Source organism: Chelmon rostratus, chromosome 4 (assembly GCF_017976325.1).
Source record: "Chelmon rostratus isolate fCheRos1 chromosome 4, fCheRos1.pri, whole genome shotgun sequence".
Lineage (NCBI taxonomy): Eukaryota > Metazoa > Chordata > Actinopteri > Chaetodontiformes > Chaetodontidae > Chelmon > Chelmon rostratus.
The window spans coordinates 26975157-26992058 of record NC_055661.1 but is presented as its reverse complement, the minus strand read 5'-3'; the positions used below and the strand labels follow the sequence as shown (position 1 = coordinate 26992058).

At 45.1% G+C, this 16902-nt stretch overlaps 1 protein-coding gene across 2 annotated transcripts; it reads left to right on the top strand.

Annotated features, from left to right (window-relative positions):
- The first annotated feature begins 7225 nt into the window (after positions 1-7225).
- amotl2a (angiomotin like 2a) lies at positions 7226-15512 on the top strand. Of its 2 annotated transcripts, none has more exons than XM_041934990.1 (11): positions 7226-7403; positions 8137-8930; positions 9075-9225; positions 9722-9866; positions 9982-10074; positions 11432-11727; positions 12214-12404; positions 12516-12617; positions 12706-12866; positions 13205-13384; positions 13637-15512. In XM_041934990.1, exons 2-11 carry the CDS (start codon positions 8209-8211, stop codon positions 13720-13722), a joined length of 2127 nt encoding a protein of 708 aa, XP_041790924.1. In that variant the 5' UTR covers positions 7226-7403; positions 8137-8208; the 3' UTR covers positions 13723-15512. The 2 variants fall into 2 exon arrangements, with proteins under 2 accessions (XP_041790924.1, XP_041790923.1); XM_041934989.1 differs by having other exon boundaries at positions 9072-9225.
- Positions 15513-16902: the final 1390 nt, after the last annotated feature.

Sequence of the window (16902 nt, the reverse complement as noted above, 5' to 3'; positions counted from 1 at the left end):
CTCTGGGTGTTTTTGTTGACTGCACGTCTGGTCTGCTTTCTGTTTTGCATACGCTGCATTCTTGTGGCAGAAGTCCATATGGTGGGGGGCTGACAGGTGCATCTGCCTCTAAGCTGGAGGGCGAGAGATAGTCTGCGCTGTGCTTTGTTTCCACTAAACATCTGCCCCTTAGCCTGAAGCCCTGCGATATTCCACTAAATACCACCCATTGGTTTAAGAGTAAATGAATCATTAGAACAGCTGTAACCGCACACAGCTTTTATTTTGAAGGTTTTTATTCATCAGTGACAACGTGGGCATGAATAAAGCTAAAATGACGGCTGACGGGCCCGCTGTGTTTGGGAAAGCGCCTCATTGATTTTAACTTTGTTTATGGCACTTCATGTTGCCGAAACCTTCTTTCAGGTAACTTATTTTTTCAATAAACATTAGGAAGCATTCAAACAGACACCTCAAGCATTTCAAAGAATGCTCGTGTTATCTGTTGACACAAGATCCGTGTTGTGAGCCAAACACAAGCTGCTTGTTTTCCTGAAACGGCTGAATTGAACACCTTCCAACGGTTTCTGCAACAGCTCCAGCGGGGAATGTTTGGCCTTCAGCTGCTCTGAGTATTTACACAGCACTGATGAGTCTTATCACATGAAAATCTTTGCATTCAGAACGCTTGTGCGTCTTATTTTGGCTCGTATTTTGTTATCACAGCAGGATTCTCCAATATAAACTAAAAATATCCTCAAATCCCACAGTATCAGTGTGACACTCCTGTGCAGTTTTATTTTGTTCCACACACCAAAACCACCATAACAAAAAGCCATAAATGATCTAAATAAATGTGAGTGTGAAGTAGATACATCCTGAACAGAGTCAGCCTTTGTCCATTGTGTGGATGCGGCACACTGATTGGCTCAAAAGGTGCCATTGTGTTTAATGCTTCAGAAGAGACAGTGCTTACCTGTCTGTGAAGGTGACTGACAGAGACAAAGAGTCATTTAATCATCATCATCCTGAAGTTTTCTTCACATGGTTATCAGGAATGGTGCTTTGTTAGAGATGACACTAGACCTCCTGTTCATCTTCGGCATGTTTGTCTGTGTATACATACACATTTACACTAAGGTCAGTCAGTGTCACCCTTTGAATTTGTTCCTCAATTGTCTTGTTTTAGCGTCTTTTCAGCAGAAGCCACCTCAGCTGATCCGGAAGAGCGTGACATACGCGTACATGTATGTCGGCGTGGTCGTCCGGAGAGCATCTTAATCAATACTGGACCGGCTGGAGCAGATTTGTTTAGGCAAATGAGGCAGCAGGATGTTGGTTTTAGTTTTAGATGACTATCACCACAGCAGCTGCTCTCTGACCCCCAGCTGAAGCAAATGGTCGGCAGCCTCTGGTCAAACAGCGTACATGTCAGCACTGGACTCATTAGAGAGATCAGTACACTTCATTTTAACACGCATTGTTAAAGCAGCAGGATATAAACACTGAAAAAAACTGTAACACAATATAATGTAGTTAAACGCAAAGATAAGGGCTTAAATTATGACATTATGTCTGATTAAATCCTTACAGTGTGTCATGAAGCATTTCGTAACTGTTCATACTTACACTTATGTATGTCATTTACTTTCATTTGTTGAACAGTAATGTGTTACTTAGTGATTGCTTTTTCATTAATGAGTAGTGTAACAGATTGCAGTTAGAGCCAGTAGCAGCTGTTTTCCAGGTGTTTGATGGAGGGTTGGAATCAGGTTCTTATCAGAGGGCAGACCGCTGCAGGACGTGTTCGCCTGGTGTAGAGGCAGCTGCAGGAAAGCCGTTAGCTGGAAGCCGTTAACTGAATCCTGTGCTCGGTTACTATATGTGTCTTTTCTGTACTTGCATTCACCTCATCAAGCTTGAAAAACAAGATTAGAATGAACTGTAGAGGCTCACAGATCTACAGCAGGCAGCATCGCTGTAGCCTTATGAATCAAACTGCTGATAATGTGAAACCTGTGTATTTTAAAACTCATCCCAAATGCCACTTGCTTCATTTATTTTATGTCCGTATGTGCAAAAAGACAACGTGGAACATGGAACAAACATGGAAGCAGATGTAGTCACAGCTAAATTAGACTGCTCCATCATCTTATTAAATTATTATTATTATTTAACACCACAGCATGAAGGAAAGTCCACTTGTGTTCAGCTGAATCGAGCTCTAACAGGGGAACAGAGCAGAACCACTGAGGGGAGCAATTGTGAAAATATGTGTCCTTGCCTTATCTGTAAACAGCATCACCCACAGGCGTAGTCCTGTTTAGAGTCCGCGCCGGTTCAGTGTGACGTGTTTACTTTTATGGTTAAGTGAGGAATTTCTTGTGTCACCAGGTGCGAGCGACCGTTTGTCGGTCGACCTGCATTGAGTCGGACTTGTGTAAATGTTGCTCACCTCCAGTTGTTTCACAGGCCCGAAATATGGCTGCTGACGTTTGAGAGAGGAGGCAAACATGGCACGTCTGTCGTGTCTGCTGCCTCCAGGGAAGACATTTAGTTATTTTTCACAACGGTAGGATGTCAGTTTGATCAGTGTATTCAGTTTTTGAATTTTATGATTTATAGAAGTTTGTCTCCCACTGCATATTTAACTCACTTTATTATTACCATACACATTCATAGCTATTGTCTGCAAAGCGGAGTTGTGCCTATGATTTAGGACAGCAGTGTTATTCATTAGAGAAACCCCCCCATTAAAATGAAAATGTCAGTGGCTGCTGGTTGCCCTCCTGTCGTCCCCAGTAAAACGGCAGATTGGAGGCTCGGTCAGACCCCATGGACATGGTAATGCGAGGAATGCGGCCATTTCCTCCTTTGCAGGAAAACAAAAGGAGCTGCTGAAGCCCCTAGCTTGTCCCACCTCACATAACAAGGCTGCCGCTCCGGGATCACAGTCTGTATTGTGTGAGCTCAGTCAGCCTGGGCCTCGCCGCCAACAGGTTCGAGTGGCTGACCTTACATGTAGCTCCTGTTGGCGAACGTGTTTCAAACTCTTTCAGATAAAAGGCTGAAAGTCTGACGGGACGGCGGTTGAAGCTGAAATGTGCAAACATGGTGACAAAAACGGTGTAAAATGTTGAGTGAGTTCAGTTAAATCTTTGAACCGACCGTTCAAAGACTCACCAGCGATCGTACCCGCACAAAGTGAAAAACAACATTTTAAATATACTCCCAACATTTGCTGTTCCCCCTCAGGCTAAACACAGGCTATGCTAATGCTAATCATTTTGTCTGTGTACTGATTTGAATTGTGAAGAGGCTCGCTTCTTCAGCTTATTTGCTTTCTTGCTGAGAGTTAGATGAAAAGATTGACGCCAATTTCATGTCTGTGCGCAAAATATGAAGCTAAAGCTAACAGCCGATTAGCTTAGCTTAGCTTATCTTAAATACTTGCAGCGCTGGCTCCCCTGAGAATCTCACCTTAAACAACTCTCAGCAGAGGAAGAAGCACAAGATGAAAGAAACAACATGTCGAATGTACTCCGAACATTTGCTATTCCCTCTCTGCTAAACACAGGCATTGCTAATGCTAATCATTTTGTCTGCATACTGATTTAAATTTTTAGGAGGCTCGCTTCTTCAGCTTATTTGCTTTCTTGCTGAGAGTTAGACATAAAGATTTTCATGTCTGTGTGCAAAATATGAAGCTACAGCTAGCAGCAGATTATCTTAGCTTAGCTTGAATATTTAAGGCAGGTGGAAACAGCTAGCTTGGCTCTGTCCACTGACTGTTTTTATCTACTTTTATGCACAGCATCGGACTTTGAAAACCTCTGCGCTATGCTAAGCTAGCAGCACCTGACTCTCTGCAAATGCACTTATTGCCCAAAATGTCTCAGTATTCCTTTTGAAGGTCAGTTTCTCTCTGTTCTTCTCTGTTTACTGGTTTGTGGGTTTATATTAGCTAATGACTCTGCTTATGTTGTGACTTTGTGGTCTGATTCACTCGCTTCAAGTCTTCATATATGTAAATCACCTCTGACTTAAAATAGCAATGGCAGGAAATGATTTTAATACTTACGTAATCGTTTTGAGTTGGGTGAATACACTTGATAATGTCTCAGCGGTTCTCACTAACTGAGATGCAGATTAAGTTTCCAGGGAATGGAATCAGTCATTACTCATTCAGGTGTAGGTCAGTGACATCCATAATTTCTAGTGAAGCTGCAAATCTTACCTGTTGATGACTTGCACACCTACACGTCCTATGTACTGACACAGTTTTCCATTGTACAAATGACATGTGAGTCATGTTGGTGTCTGTGTACACAACCCTTCAAAAGTTTGGGATCGCTGCCACAAAGGCTTATTTCACTACTCTAGATATTCAAGTCTTTCATGCTTTTAGATTATTGAAAGTCGCCTTTGTGTATAGATGTTATTTTGTATGAAGGGTTTGACAAAAAAGTCATGTTTTGCACATAGAGAACAAAACGCTGTACAGTGGTTCGACTAGACTGACGGCCGAAAGGGCAGAAAGAGACAAAGAACCTCAGAGCAACAGTTAAATAAGAGCTTCTTTATAAAAGAAACTGCACAGCTAAAGAGGCTCCTGTTTCAGTGTCAGAGGCACAATACTGCCTGCAACAAGCTACAGAAGTTGAGATGATATTAAAAATGGCTTTTTAACCCATTTGCGTCGCATCCTCGGTCATATTGTGCACCTATTTAACAATATGCGGCAAAGAAATCTCTAAAAAACAATTACTTTCAGTTCTTATATCAGTAAAACATGTAAGCTTGAACTAACAGTTTCAACCAATAACATCATGCCATGTACTCATCAATCAGTCTTCAATGTTTAGTGCCACTGAGCTAAGGTTGATTAGCTAACTGCAGCACGGTACATCAGTGTGTCTTCAGACGTTCACCACCTCAAACCTTTTTCTGTTTCCCAACATATCGTGTTTACGGCTTGCTGGGTAATTTCTTTTTTCATTTTGAAGACAGTGCTCTCTGTAACAGCGCCAGATGATGCACAACACATTTTACAGTGGAATGAATGGAACTCTTCTATGTTAGAATAGTGATTACTGAAGAAAAGACGTTCAACATTTTGGGAAATATGCCTCTTTGTGCAGAGCCTTGCCAAGAGTCAGATGAGAAGATTGATAAAACTGCCATATCTGTTTCCCGTCAGCTTCGTTTGGCATAAGGACGGGAAGCAACAGGTATCCTGGCTCTGGCCAAAAAGAAGTATTTAACACGTTTTATCTTGTTTGTTTATTCTGTGCAGAAAAATGGCAATGAATCGGTCATCAGCAGTGATTTTGGTGGTCTTTGCTCGTTACCTGGCAACCTTGTGGTAACGACAAGGCTCCCGGCGAAGGAAAAACATAATGACAAAACCAAAACTTTACAATTTGGACTTTAGATGGATTGAACAAACAAGATACAGAGTGTAATTAGCAAGCCTTGGAAGAGGGTGTCTCTATGCTAAGCTAAGATAACTAGCTCCTGGCTGTACCTTCCATATTTAATAGACAGATATGAGAAGCTTCTCACTGAATTCTCAGCAAGAAAAGCACATATGCATATCTTCCAAAATGCCAAGCTCATCCTCTGTGCATCACACGACTGTGAAGCCCCTGTAAAACAGCGCACAGAGCAGCGGCACAATGCGAGGTATTATATTGCTTATCTTGTCCGTGGTTCAAGTTATCAGCATTCTTTAGCAACTGTTGGACTTCAACTGCCATGCAAATCAGCAGGTGGATGTTTGCCTGCGAGTGTTTGAGATAAAGTGAGGGCAGTTTGCCTGCTGATTGACTGTTAACAAGAGGAGGCTTGTTTACACCCCACAGCCTCCGCCGCAGCATTCGGATGCTCCTTTCCATGCAAAAAAAGCTGCACTCAACAACAATGCTATCCAACACGGCGACCCAACCCCCACAGCCAGCTGATCCCAGGGTCTCCGTCCACATGCGTGTGTGTGTGTGTGTGAATGAAGCGTATAGCTTGTGCTAGTGGTGGAGGGGAGAACAGCAGATGGCAGGGCTTGCCCCCGTCACGTCTGCTTTTTGGGGAGAACAATGCATCTCTCAGAGCTCTTATTAAAGGAGGGGAAGGGGATTTCAGTCCACGGACAGCTGGCAGGCAGCGTGCCTCGCACCCACCCCTCTCCCTCCGCATCCACACACACTCAGACACACACTCTGCAATTAACTGGCACGGGCCACGGCTTAAATATTTACCAGGCACATGCAAACAAAAGGCTGCTGGAGAAAATAATGATTAATCCAGTTTCAGTAATATGACAGCACTGTTTTCATCACGGCCTGCCTCTTATAACACGATCTGACCAGGTCTGTTTTTCTGTCATAAAGCAGGTAAAATCCACCATGCAGCACATCTTTAATTCACATAAATAATAATGAGGTCTCAGTTCAATATCACATCATTGTTATCAGTCGACTATTCAATCAGTTTGTCGCATCAGCAACAATTTTGAAACTCAAGTGATCATTCGTCAAGCAAAAATGTCAAACTTTCTTTGTTTTCAGCTTTTTTGCTTTTTTCCCTGCATTTGCCAAATAACTGGGTTTTGCACTGCTGTTGGAAAAAACAAGGACTTTAAATACATCACCTGAGGCTTCTGGGAAATTTCAAATTAGCATTTTTTTCCTAATTTCCTGCCTTTTTTTGACTAAAATATATACGAATGCATCAGTGAACAATGAAAACAGCTGTTAGCTGTAATGAGAGGTTGAGACTGTGAATGTGTGGTTGGGCAAAAAAGCAAAACATTTTCCCCATTTTTCATATGAGTCGATCACAGAAATCCTTCCGTGTCATCATTTGTCTTTAATATTACATTTCCAGAGTATTTCCATAAAGGCAGCTTGTGAGGGTGAAGCTGTAATGTTTTACTGCGGTTTATGATCTCTTTATCTCCTGCAGCCTCTCAGCAACATTCCTCCTTCAGCTGCGAGGACTTAAATCTGCTCTAATTGTTGCAGCAATAGAGACTTAAAATTCCTCAAACTACAACACAACAAAAACAAAAACAAGCTCTTTAACATGACACAAGCGGCCAGCTGAGATAGTGCCGCGGCTCTGCGCCCGGCTTGCGCGCACCCCTCTCGCCCCCTCACCCTCTCCTCCTGCTCCTCCTCCTGCTCCTCCCCTGTGCTCCGCTTTTGATCCCACAGGGACTTGGAGCCTTTACATTCCAGTCATTCCAGCCGCAGCGAACAATCGGCCTCAGTTATTTGTACGGCAGCTCGCAGCGGCGCAGCACTCAGTCCGCCGCAGCCCGTCGACGCGCTCACACGTTCATGGAGGGAACCAGCGGGAGGAACCGCGCACAGCACTGCTGAGCTCCCCGCCGTCCACTGCTCCCTGTGTGATGACCTTAGAGTTTGGTAAGTGCTGCGTTTTGTTTTAGTCGCGTTTAGCTCTCGGTCGGTTTGTGTTTGGACGAACTACAGATCCCATCTTCCCACGGACTTTGCGCGTGGCGCAGCATTAATGTGTGATTAATGATGCGAGTTTTCGTGCTTTCTGTTTAAAGCTAAGGTCCTGATGGAGAAGCTGTATCCATGTAGGAGCCTGGGTCCTGATTTCCACACATATCGAAAACTTTTTATTAATTTTAAATTTTTAAAGCTTCTCAGTAAGATTTTATTTTATAGTAACTCTCATGTGAAGCTTTTAGAGAACAGGTAGAGTTAAATTAAACATTTTACATGTTTCAGTGTGTTTCCTGTTGGATCATACTTTGGGAATCTTCATCACTGCATGTCATATTTTGGTAGATGGGTCTTTTTGTTGTTTTGTGAGTGTTGTGGGAAGACTGATGTTTGCAGCCACTGTTGAGTACCACACGTCAGTCTGTCTGTCTGGGAAAAGTTATGCTTTGGAGTGTGTGGGCAATAAAACTGGATCTGCGCTGACATCACTTTCAGGGGTATTTCCAGCAGCAGCTCACACACCTACAGCTGAAGTCATTGTGCAATGTTTGTAAATTAGTCGAGACACGACCATTGATACCATTGTTGAATGAGTCTGATTGGAGTTGAGAAACCCTGAGCTGATATGGATGAACTGTAACATGTTGTGCATTAAGTCTGATCAAGTTTATTATTTCTCCTTCAGATTTGTGAATCCTGAAGTGCCCAAACTGCCACCTCTAGGCTGTTTTCTCTTGTTCAATTCCCACTGACTGAAATGAGAACCGCTGAAGACTCATCTGGAACGGTCCTGCACCGCCTCATCCAAGAGCAGCTCCGCTACGGGAACTTGACGGACACTCGCACGCTTCTTGCCATCCAACAGCAGGCCCTGCGTGGAGGCAGCAGCGGCGGGGGCACGGGCAGTCCTCGCTCCTCCCTGGAGAGCCTGACCCAGGAGGAGTCCCAGTACATCCAGATGTCCAAGCGGCAGGAGCCTCAAGGCCAGGAGCACCAGGGGGACTGCCTGCACTCCGAGAGCCAGGTGTGCCATCTGTACCAGCTCCATGGAGAGGAGCTGCCCACATATGAGGAAGCCAAGGTCCACTCGCAGTACCTGATCTCTCAGCAAGGGCAGGCAGAGCAGGAAGCGCCCAGCATGGACGTAATGGGGGGTCGCAGTGAGGGACAGTGGGATTTGAAGAGGGAGCATGCTCGCTCCCTCAGCGAGAGGCTCCTGCAGCTCTCTCTGGAGAGGAACGGACCTCGACACAGTCTTGCTATGAGCTCCTCACACAGTTATCCACAGCTGTATAACAATAATGTCACAAACGCTGTGGCGCCTCATAGGCAAGGGGCCCAGCAGTGTGTGGAGCAGCGTGGGCCGCCCCCGGACTACCCTATCTTTGCCAGACTTCCTGGATATATGGTCAGCCACTCACAGGAGCATGGACAGTACTGCAGAGACCCTCCTCCCCCCTTATACTCACAGCATCACAGGTAATCAGACGGACACTAAGGAATGATCATTTATTTTGAGTAGCAGAGAAAACGTGGCAGCTAACAAAGCTCTCATTTACTATTTCCTCGATCTTGTGGTTTTCAGCAGCGTAGTAATGAATCACTCTTGTCTCCCATCAGCAGGTATGTGTCTGCTCAGTCCCAGGTGGCTCACAACAGCATCACCGCAGCCTCCAGCAACAACTCAGCCCAGACCGACGTGTTGATGCGGGAGAACGAGCGGCTCCGGAAGGATCTGGAGGTCTACGTCGAGAAGGCCGCCAGGCTGCAGAAGGTGAGGGGAGAAGGTGGCGCGATGGATGCAGCCGTTGGCTCACAGAGGGTGTGGAAATCGTAAAACAATAGCTTCTTGCCGGTACATGTCAGGGTGATAATCTGTCTGGCAGTTCAGGAATATGCGCAGGGGAGGGATCCCAGGGGTTGGCTCACTTCATGGAGGAGTGACAGAGTTTTCATCATATTTATTTCATGGTCTGAGAGTTTTCACCTGATTCCAGCCTCTGGAATGTCCCACAACACACCCTCCCCTTTGTCTTTCAAACATGCTGGCATATTGCCATGAAAGGAGCTAAATGCTGACACCTGGGACCCACAAGTGTTCACTCAGGAATGCTGATTCCCACTTTTCAGTTGCGCATACTGTTAAAAAGCCATTTGCCTTTAGAGATGACTAATTAGCCTCATTGATATTAAAAGCTGATGCATAAACCACGATCCAGACAATGAATGAGGAAGCCTCTCTCACAGACTCTCTCACACTTTCTTCCCAGTTGGAGCTGGAGATCCAGAGGATATCTGAAGCTTATGAGACTCTGATGAAAGGCTCCGCCAAGCGGGAAACCCTGGAGAAAACAATGAGGAATAAACTCGAGGCTGAGATTAAAAGGATGCACGACTTTAACAGAGACCTGAGAGGTTTGTACCCTTTCATGTGCTGGACCGGAGCTGTCCAGGTACCACACCGCCTGCTTTCAAATGCAACCCAATGTGTGCGCTAACGGTCGCATTTCGTTTGTCATCCTCTCTCCAGAACAACTCGACACAGCTTCCAAGCAGCGAGCGGCAAAGGAGGCCGAGTGTACAGACCAGAGGCAGCACGTCTTCGTCAAACTGCTCGAGCAAAGTAAGTCTTTCATAGACAAACTGTCTTCTCATGACAGAAAAAAGGGGGGAGACTTCAGGATCTACTTTTTTAAAAATCTTATTTGACAAATCACACTGCCCTGTGAAGCCCTTAACAATGGCAGGGACATAGTTCAGCAGGGATCGGCTTCCTCCTTCAGTGAGGTGCTGTGTTATAAAAGCTGTGGCCCCCACATGTCAGGACACAAATGCCTCCGTCTCTAATGTGAACAGTTACTCTTGGCACTTAAACGCCAGCCATTTTTCATAGCTGTAGTAAATGTGGCCTGGATTCCAGGAATTTTTTTTTAGGTATTTCAGGCTGTTCCAGCATTAGGAATGCCCCCCCCCCCCCCCTCCAAACACCGCTAACTTCCCTCGTCAAGGGGAACTAATAAGTCTTGGACTCCAGGGCGATCAGGCCCGACTCACCATGACCCCTGGCTTGCTCACACTCCTTGTTTGGGCATTTCTTTACCTCATGGTTTAATCATGATCGGCCACTTGTGAATATTTCTTTCCTCTTTTTCTGTTCTGTGCTGTGAGTAAAGCCAAGTAATGCTTTTTATTCTCTTTTTTTTTTACCTTGCATATACATATCTGACAGAATCAGCTGCAGTTACATAAACAGCCATGTGATTGACATGAGCCATGAGATCAGAAATATTATCCACTTTCCTGGAAACAGTTATCTCAGAGCCACAGGAGCAAAACCACATTTGAATTACAATAGGGGGATGCATGTTTTTTTTTTTTTTTCGTTACAAGGACCACTTGAATTATAGTTTGAGCTGCCTGTTTACTTCACGTCCTTAGAAGCATTCCAGAGCTTTTCCCAGTACAAAGCTATGCCTGTGTGCGTAAGTGGATAAGAGGAAGTCTGCATTCCCTCCACAGGCATGCACTCGTGTTGTGTAATCAACCCCCTTTTTAAAGTGGCACAACAGATAAACTGGCTTTCCTTTCTGAAAGCTGCCACTGAAACACACACTGGCTTTTGATTAGTAAATGAGAAATATTTTATTTTAATGTTGACCGCGAGTTCACATCACAGCAAACTGGTTGTAGCTCTGATTCAGTTTCATTTTAGAAGATTTCCTTTGTCAACTGGTCTGCCGTTGAATCACATGCCTCGATGGCAGCGTGTAAATGTCTCTTGTTGGGTCACATTCCATTCAAAATGTAACTGCATGAGCTTACAGCTGCTTGACTGACCCCTTTAATGGCCACTGAATAGTCTTTGACATACAGTACACCCTTCCCGCTACTGTCCCCGGACAATAAGAGACTTCTCATCATCCAGGGTCACGCCGCTGTCACCACCATTCACCTCCTTTTCCCCTCTTTATTTATCTCAGATGAGGAGCAGCAGCGGGAGCGTGAACAGCTGGAGAGGCAGATCCAGCAGCTGCGCGTCTCCTGCGAGGAGAGCCAGAGGAGGCACGAGCTGCTGGAGCAGGCCCTGGCCTCGACGCAGGCCCGCAACCGGCAGCTGGAGGAAGAGCTGCAGAGGAAGAGGGCCTACGTGGAGAAAGTGGAGCGGCTGCAGAGCGCGCTGGCGCAGCTGCAGGCGGCGTGCGAGAAGAGGGAGACGCTGGAGCTGCGGCTGCGCACGCGGCTGGAGCAGGAGCTGAAGAGCCTCAGGGCTCAACAGGTGAGGCGGAGAAGTCATCACACGGGGCGCGTTGCTTTTTTTAAATCTCTAATTTAAAGGAATAATTCGGCGTTTAGGAAAATGTGCTTGTTAAGATGAGAAGATTGATACCACTCTCAGGTCTGTACGCTGAATATGAAGACAGAGGCGACTGTTGCTTAGCTTAGCTTAGCTTAGCATAAAGCTAAGAAGGTGCCTTCTTTTGACCATTGCACCTAAATTACACAAAATTACTGATTTACATGTTAAACCCTGTTTGTTGAATTCACACTAAAGCATATGTACTAATGTGCTGTTGTCTGTGAACAGAGCCAAGCCAAGGTAGCGATTTCCCCCAACTTTCAGTCTTTATGGCAAGATAAGCTAAGCTAAGCTAAACAGCTGCTATGTAGCTTTAGCATACAGATGTGAGAGTGCATTCCTCACAATGTCAAGCTAATCATTTGAAGTAAAGGTGTTGCTAACAGCTGCTGTCTGTTACCTCAGTCTCAGAACCAGGCAGCTGACCCCACGGCTTCAGAGCTGAGCTCCTCCACGCTGCAGCAGCAGCTAAGGGAGAGAGAGGAGCGTATTCTGGCCCTGGAGGCGGACATCACCAAGTGGGAGCAAAAGTACCTGGAGGAGAGCACCATGAGGCAGTTTGCAATGGACGCAGCTGCCACTGCTGCAGCACAGAGGTACCGTGAAACATTGAGAATTATAGCAAAAAAAAAAAAAACATCTGATAGTGACAAGTAATTGAAGTGGAAGTAGAGAAGTTTTTTAACAGTCCTGTATTTTCTTTGCAGGGACACAACCATCATCAATCATTCACCTCGGCATTCACCAAACAGCAGTTTCAATGAAGACCTTCCTCTGTCGAGCCATAGACACCAGGAGATGGAAAATAGGTACACATCTCTCCACTTCCTGGTTTGATACTATTTCCTGTCTGCAGCTTGGGGGTTTGTGGTCTAATGTTGTGTCCTGTGTGTTCAGGATCCGGGCTCTGCATGCTCAGCTCCTGGAGAAGGATGCTGTGATCAAAGTCCTCCAGCAGCGCTCCAGATGGGAGCAGGGCAAGCTGGAGAAACAGGGGCTTCGCCTGGCCCGGTCCGTCCCCTCCATCAACACCGTGGCCGGCAGCACAGAGAGTAAAGGTGAGCGCGAGATGTTTGCCCTCGCACTTCCTCCAACATGTGCAGGAATTTTTAATGTTCAATGACACATGCTATCGAGCGACAACTGGCAGACTGGTCAGCGTCGCCAGACAGAATGTACACTTCCTAAAAAAAAAAAGGAGCAGTAGGAGACAACCCTTTCGTGGCCCTCAAATAGACGACATGTTTTTAAACTGGAATGCATATCATCTCTCGCTCCGGAATAGCCGATCCAGAATAGTCATGGGAAGGACTCAGCGGGGCAGATGTTCAGGAGTGGGTATATGTGGATGTAAGCGTGCAATTAAGCAGCCTCCTCTCTTTGTCTGCCTTTGCAGGATCGAGCCTCTCAGATGACCAGACAGGTGCTGCAGCGCTGCAGCCCCGACCCCGCCTGGTGCCCAAGGGCCCCAGCCGACACTGCGGCACCCAAAGTGACGAGGCCTCGCCGGAGCTTGAGCTCACGGCGGAGCCTAGCAAGCTAAAGATGTCCGAGGCCATTTCAGCAGCTACTACTGGTGCGTTTATGGATTTGTTAAGCATTTGACACCCAAATAACCACTGCTCTGCTCATTTAACAGCCGCTGCTTTGATCTTTGTCCTAATTGACCCCTATTTAAAGTGCAACCAGACCCTGGATCAGGACAGACGCACTGTTGATGCTAATAAGTTAAAGCGTAAAATTAAACAAGGCCGCGTGCAGCATTGCAGTGTTTGCTTTAGCATACCAGGGCTGCTTCTCTAATCTGCTCATTTCATCTTCACTGTAGACTCCTCGGAGGAGCCAAAGGCACCACTCAAGACATTCAAGAGCATGAACAGCTCGGACGCAGAGGTGGTTGAAATCCTCATTTGAGAGCTCGCCGCAGCTGATATGACTGATATGAACAGTGACTCCCGATGATGAGACTGTTGGCCGAGGTGCGAAAGGCCTTCGACGCCCGGCCGTACGTGAAGAAAGGCTGACCGTCTGACGTGAATCTAAGTCAGCACGCAGAGTCCAGAATGTGGATCACAGTCTGGAGAGCAGAGCTGAGTTTCCTTCTACTGCATGACTGACTGTAGTTGCCCCACGAGTCAGAACCTTCACGGTACCTGGACAGTATTGTGTGTTAAGAAAGGAACCGGGCTGCTGGTTGTGCATCTATATATACTTGTTGTGCATGTAACTTTTTTTAGTTATGTCTTGTATTTATATTTGTAAATGCTGCTCATGTTGTGATGTTTCTTTTATGTCTGAGGAGAAAAAGGATCGGTTGTCTTGCTCTGCTCCACTTAATTTATACACAGATATACTCACTTGTCTGGATAAGTGCGCAACACATCTACGTTTGGTTTGGTTTCATTTCCAGTAGCGAGCCCATTACTATCCCCTCTGAAATTAACGGGAATATTTATGAAATGACTCACGAGCAGCTCCTGTCTTCTCATGCCGTGTTTGAGGATTATTCTGTTTAACAGGATGGCTCGAACCTGAATTAGTAGTTGCTCCTCTCTTAAAAATACATTCGGGGTCCTGCTCGCAGCTCCGCCGAGGATTCGGAGACTTCCTTTGAATGCGGGGCCCGCGGATCGTCTGCTCGTTTCTCTCTTTAAAAAGCCTGCGAGGATTGATAGTGTTTCACGGGGGTCTAATTTTCCAGATCCCGGGTTAATGTTTGGGGCCTCAGATGGCGACTGCCCAGCATTTCGCTCCCCTCCGCTGACACGCTGGAGCTAATCTTCTCACATTCCCTCGCCGGGGGAATGCTCCCGTTAAAGAAAAAGGCTATCTAAAGTCTGACCCCTCGCCCTTGTTAAAATGGCAAGCATTCTCCACATGATTCCTTTTCTGGGGCTGGTTGTTTCTTCTGAGCCGGGGTAGCTGGTTCTACCACAGGCGTAGAAATGGTCAACTATAATTGGCCTGCATTTGCTCCTCTATTTGTTGTCCCCATCGATGTGTTATTTTCTCCACTGCTCAAGTATCTCACATTTCTGAGTGGCCTCCATCCTTAACATGGAATCTTCTATTTATTCTCCCTGCAGAGATCACTGAACGCTGCTGAATGTAGCCCCCTGTAGTCCAGGACTGAGTGTTGTATTTAACTGGAATGTGCCACAAGTCAGATTTGTTCTACTCTTCAGAGGGGAATACCGCTAAAACTCAACGTCAGCGGATTTGTGGAGAAGCTAATGTGTCGTCCTCCGGTTTGAAATTGTTAGTCCTGAGTTTAAGGCTCCGTCTTGACAACATTATCAACAGGAGTTTTGTGTGAACTGCCACAAACTGGTATTCCCCTCCGGGCCTTTCACCCCATGTCCCGTCACAATGCGTTTGCTGGTCAGCGCCGCGCGTCGGGTCGAGTTAATGCCCTTCACTTTGTTTGGAATGTGTTTACATGAATGGCTATTTGAAGTGAGAGAAGTTAATATATTTTGTAGTTGTTGTTTTCATTTTTAAACTTGTTTTGTTTTGTTTTCCGGTGCCAAAGATGTACTCGACTTTAAGTTATATCCGATGACAAATACGAAAGGTTCTGTTGAGGCGCCTCGCTTCGCTGGTTGACCCATTTTGATGTTGCTGTGAACTTTTGTAAAGGAAACATTTGTATGTATGCCTTAACATTTCACTATAATAGATTAAAATTCTTAATATATGTCGGTTAAAAAGCTTTCTGTTTTGATTTGTCACATTGGATTGATAGAAAAACCCAGTGGTGCAATGTAACTAAATACATTTACTCAAGTACTGTGCTTAAGTACAAATTTGAGGTACTACTATGAGTATTTCCATTTTTCCAACTTTATACTTCTACTCCACTACAATTCAGAAGTTAATATTATACTTTTACTCCACTACATTTGTCTGACAGCTACTGTATGGTTACTAGTTACTTTTACTTACTCACATTAGAATTTTCCACACCTTTTCTGTCCAGTGAAAACCATTTGCCGCTCTACAGTACAAACGTGATGATCTTATAGAATATGATGCATCGCTGTAGATTAAACCAGCCAACAGTACATACTGTAGTTAAAATAAAATACAACATTAATACAGCAGTAATATGAATCCACAAACTTCACATGTAATTGTAAAATACTGACTGAATACAGAATGCAGGATTTTAGTACTTGAGTATTTTTACAGTGTGGTGCTTTTATTCTAGTAAAGGCTTCAAATCTGAGGCATCAATGAAGGAAGTTGGAATATTGATGATGTGATGCACTAAAACTCAACAGCCTCTCACAGTTGCACGTTTCTAAATTGAAGAACATTACTCTACATTACATTTTGCACGTTATAATTTAATCAAGATAAGATAAAACTTTGTGGATCCCATGGCTGTGCTGTGTAATTCTATGATAACACAGGAGATAAAGGGAAATATAGTGTGACAGTCGCAAAAGTATAGAAGAGTCACAAAAATAATCAACGCAGCATCTGAAGTCTGCTAATGTCAGCTAATATTAGCTGTTATAAGCTGCAGGTCATAGCAGACAGAGAGAGGCTGTATTAAATAAAACAAGTGTATTCAGCTTTTCTTCATTAAGAGACGTGCGCAGTATTCCTAACGAGTCCATCCAAACTTTTTCTCCACCACAATGTTTGTATTCCTGTGCTTCGTGGAGAATATGGAGGCTGTGGTCGGCTTGAATTCACGGTGGTCATGACTTGAGTCCAGTGGTGGCCAGTTTTTACGCAGGACAACATGTATCAGAGTTTCCACAGACAGCCCTGAAACCTCTGCTGAGGACCGGTGCGTCTCCCTGCTTCACATGCAGAACGCCGCTGCACATCCTGCTGCTGCAGGGCTTTATTGCCCTTTGGCCTCACTCTTACGACTTTCATCAACTTTGTTCTGTTTGAAGTGAAAAAAAAGTTTAAACCAAACCGCAGACAAATGTAGCGACTAAGTGGTGAAAGTAGAGCATTTAGCAGCTAAAGAGATATTTCTCTCAGGAGTTGGTTGAGACCAAAACGGAGCCAAAAGAAAGGTGAGTCGAGGCAGCATTTCTCAGGATAAAGAAATATTTCATGGCTGATAACTGA

What these genes read in the sequence shown, in the direction of transcription:
- amotl2a (XM_041934989.1), top strand. Translation starts at nt 8,209, where the DNA reads ATGAGAACCGCTGAAGACTCATCTGGAACGGTCCTGCACCGCCTCATC. An exon ending in CGTCAAACTGCTCGAGCAAA is followed by an intron (nt 10,075 to 11,431) that starts GTAAGTCTTTCA and finishes TATTTATCTCAG; the next exon opens with ATGAGGAGCAGCAGCGGGAG. An exon ending in CATTTCAGCAGCTACTACTG is followed by an intron (nt 13,385 to 13,636) that starts GTGCGTTTATGG and finishes TCTTCACTGTAG; the next exon opens with ACTCCTCGGAGGAGCCAAAG.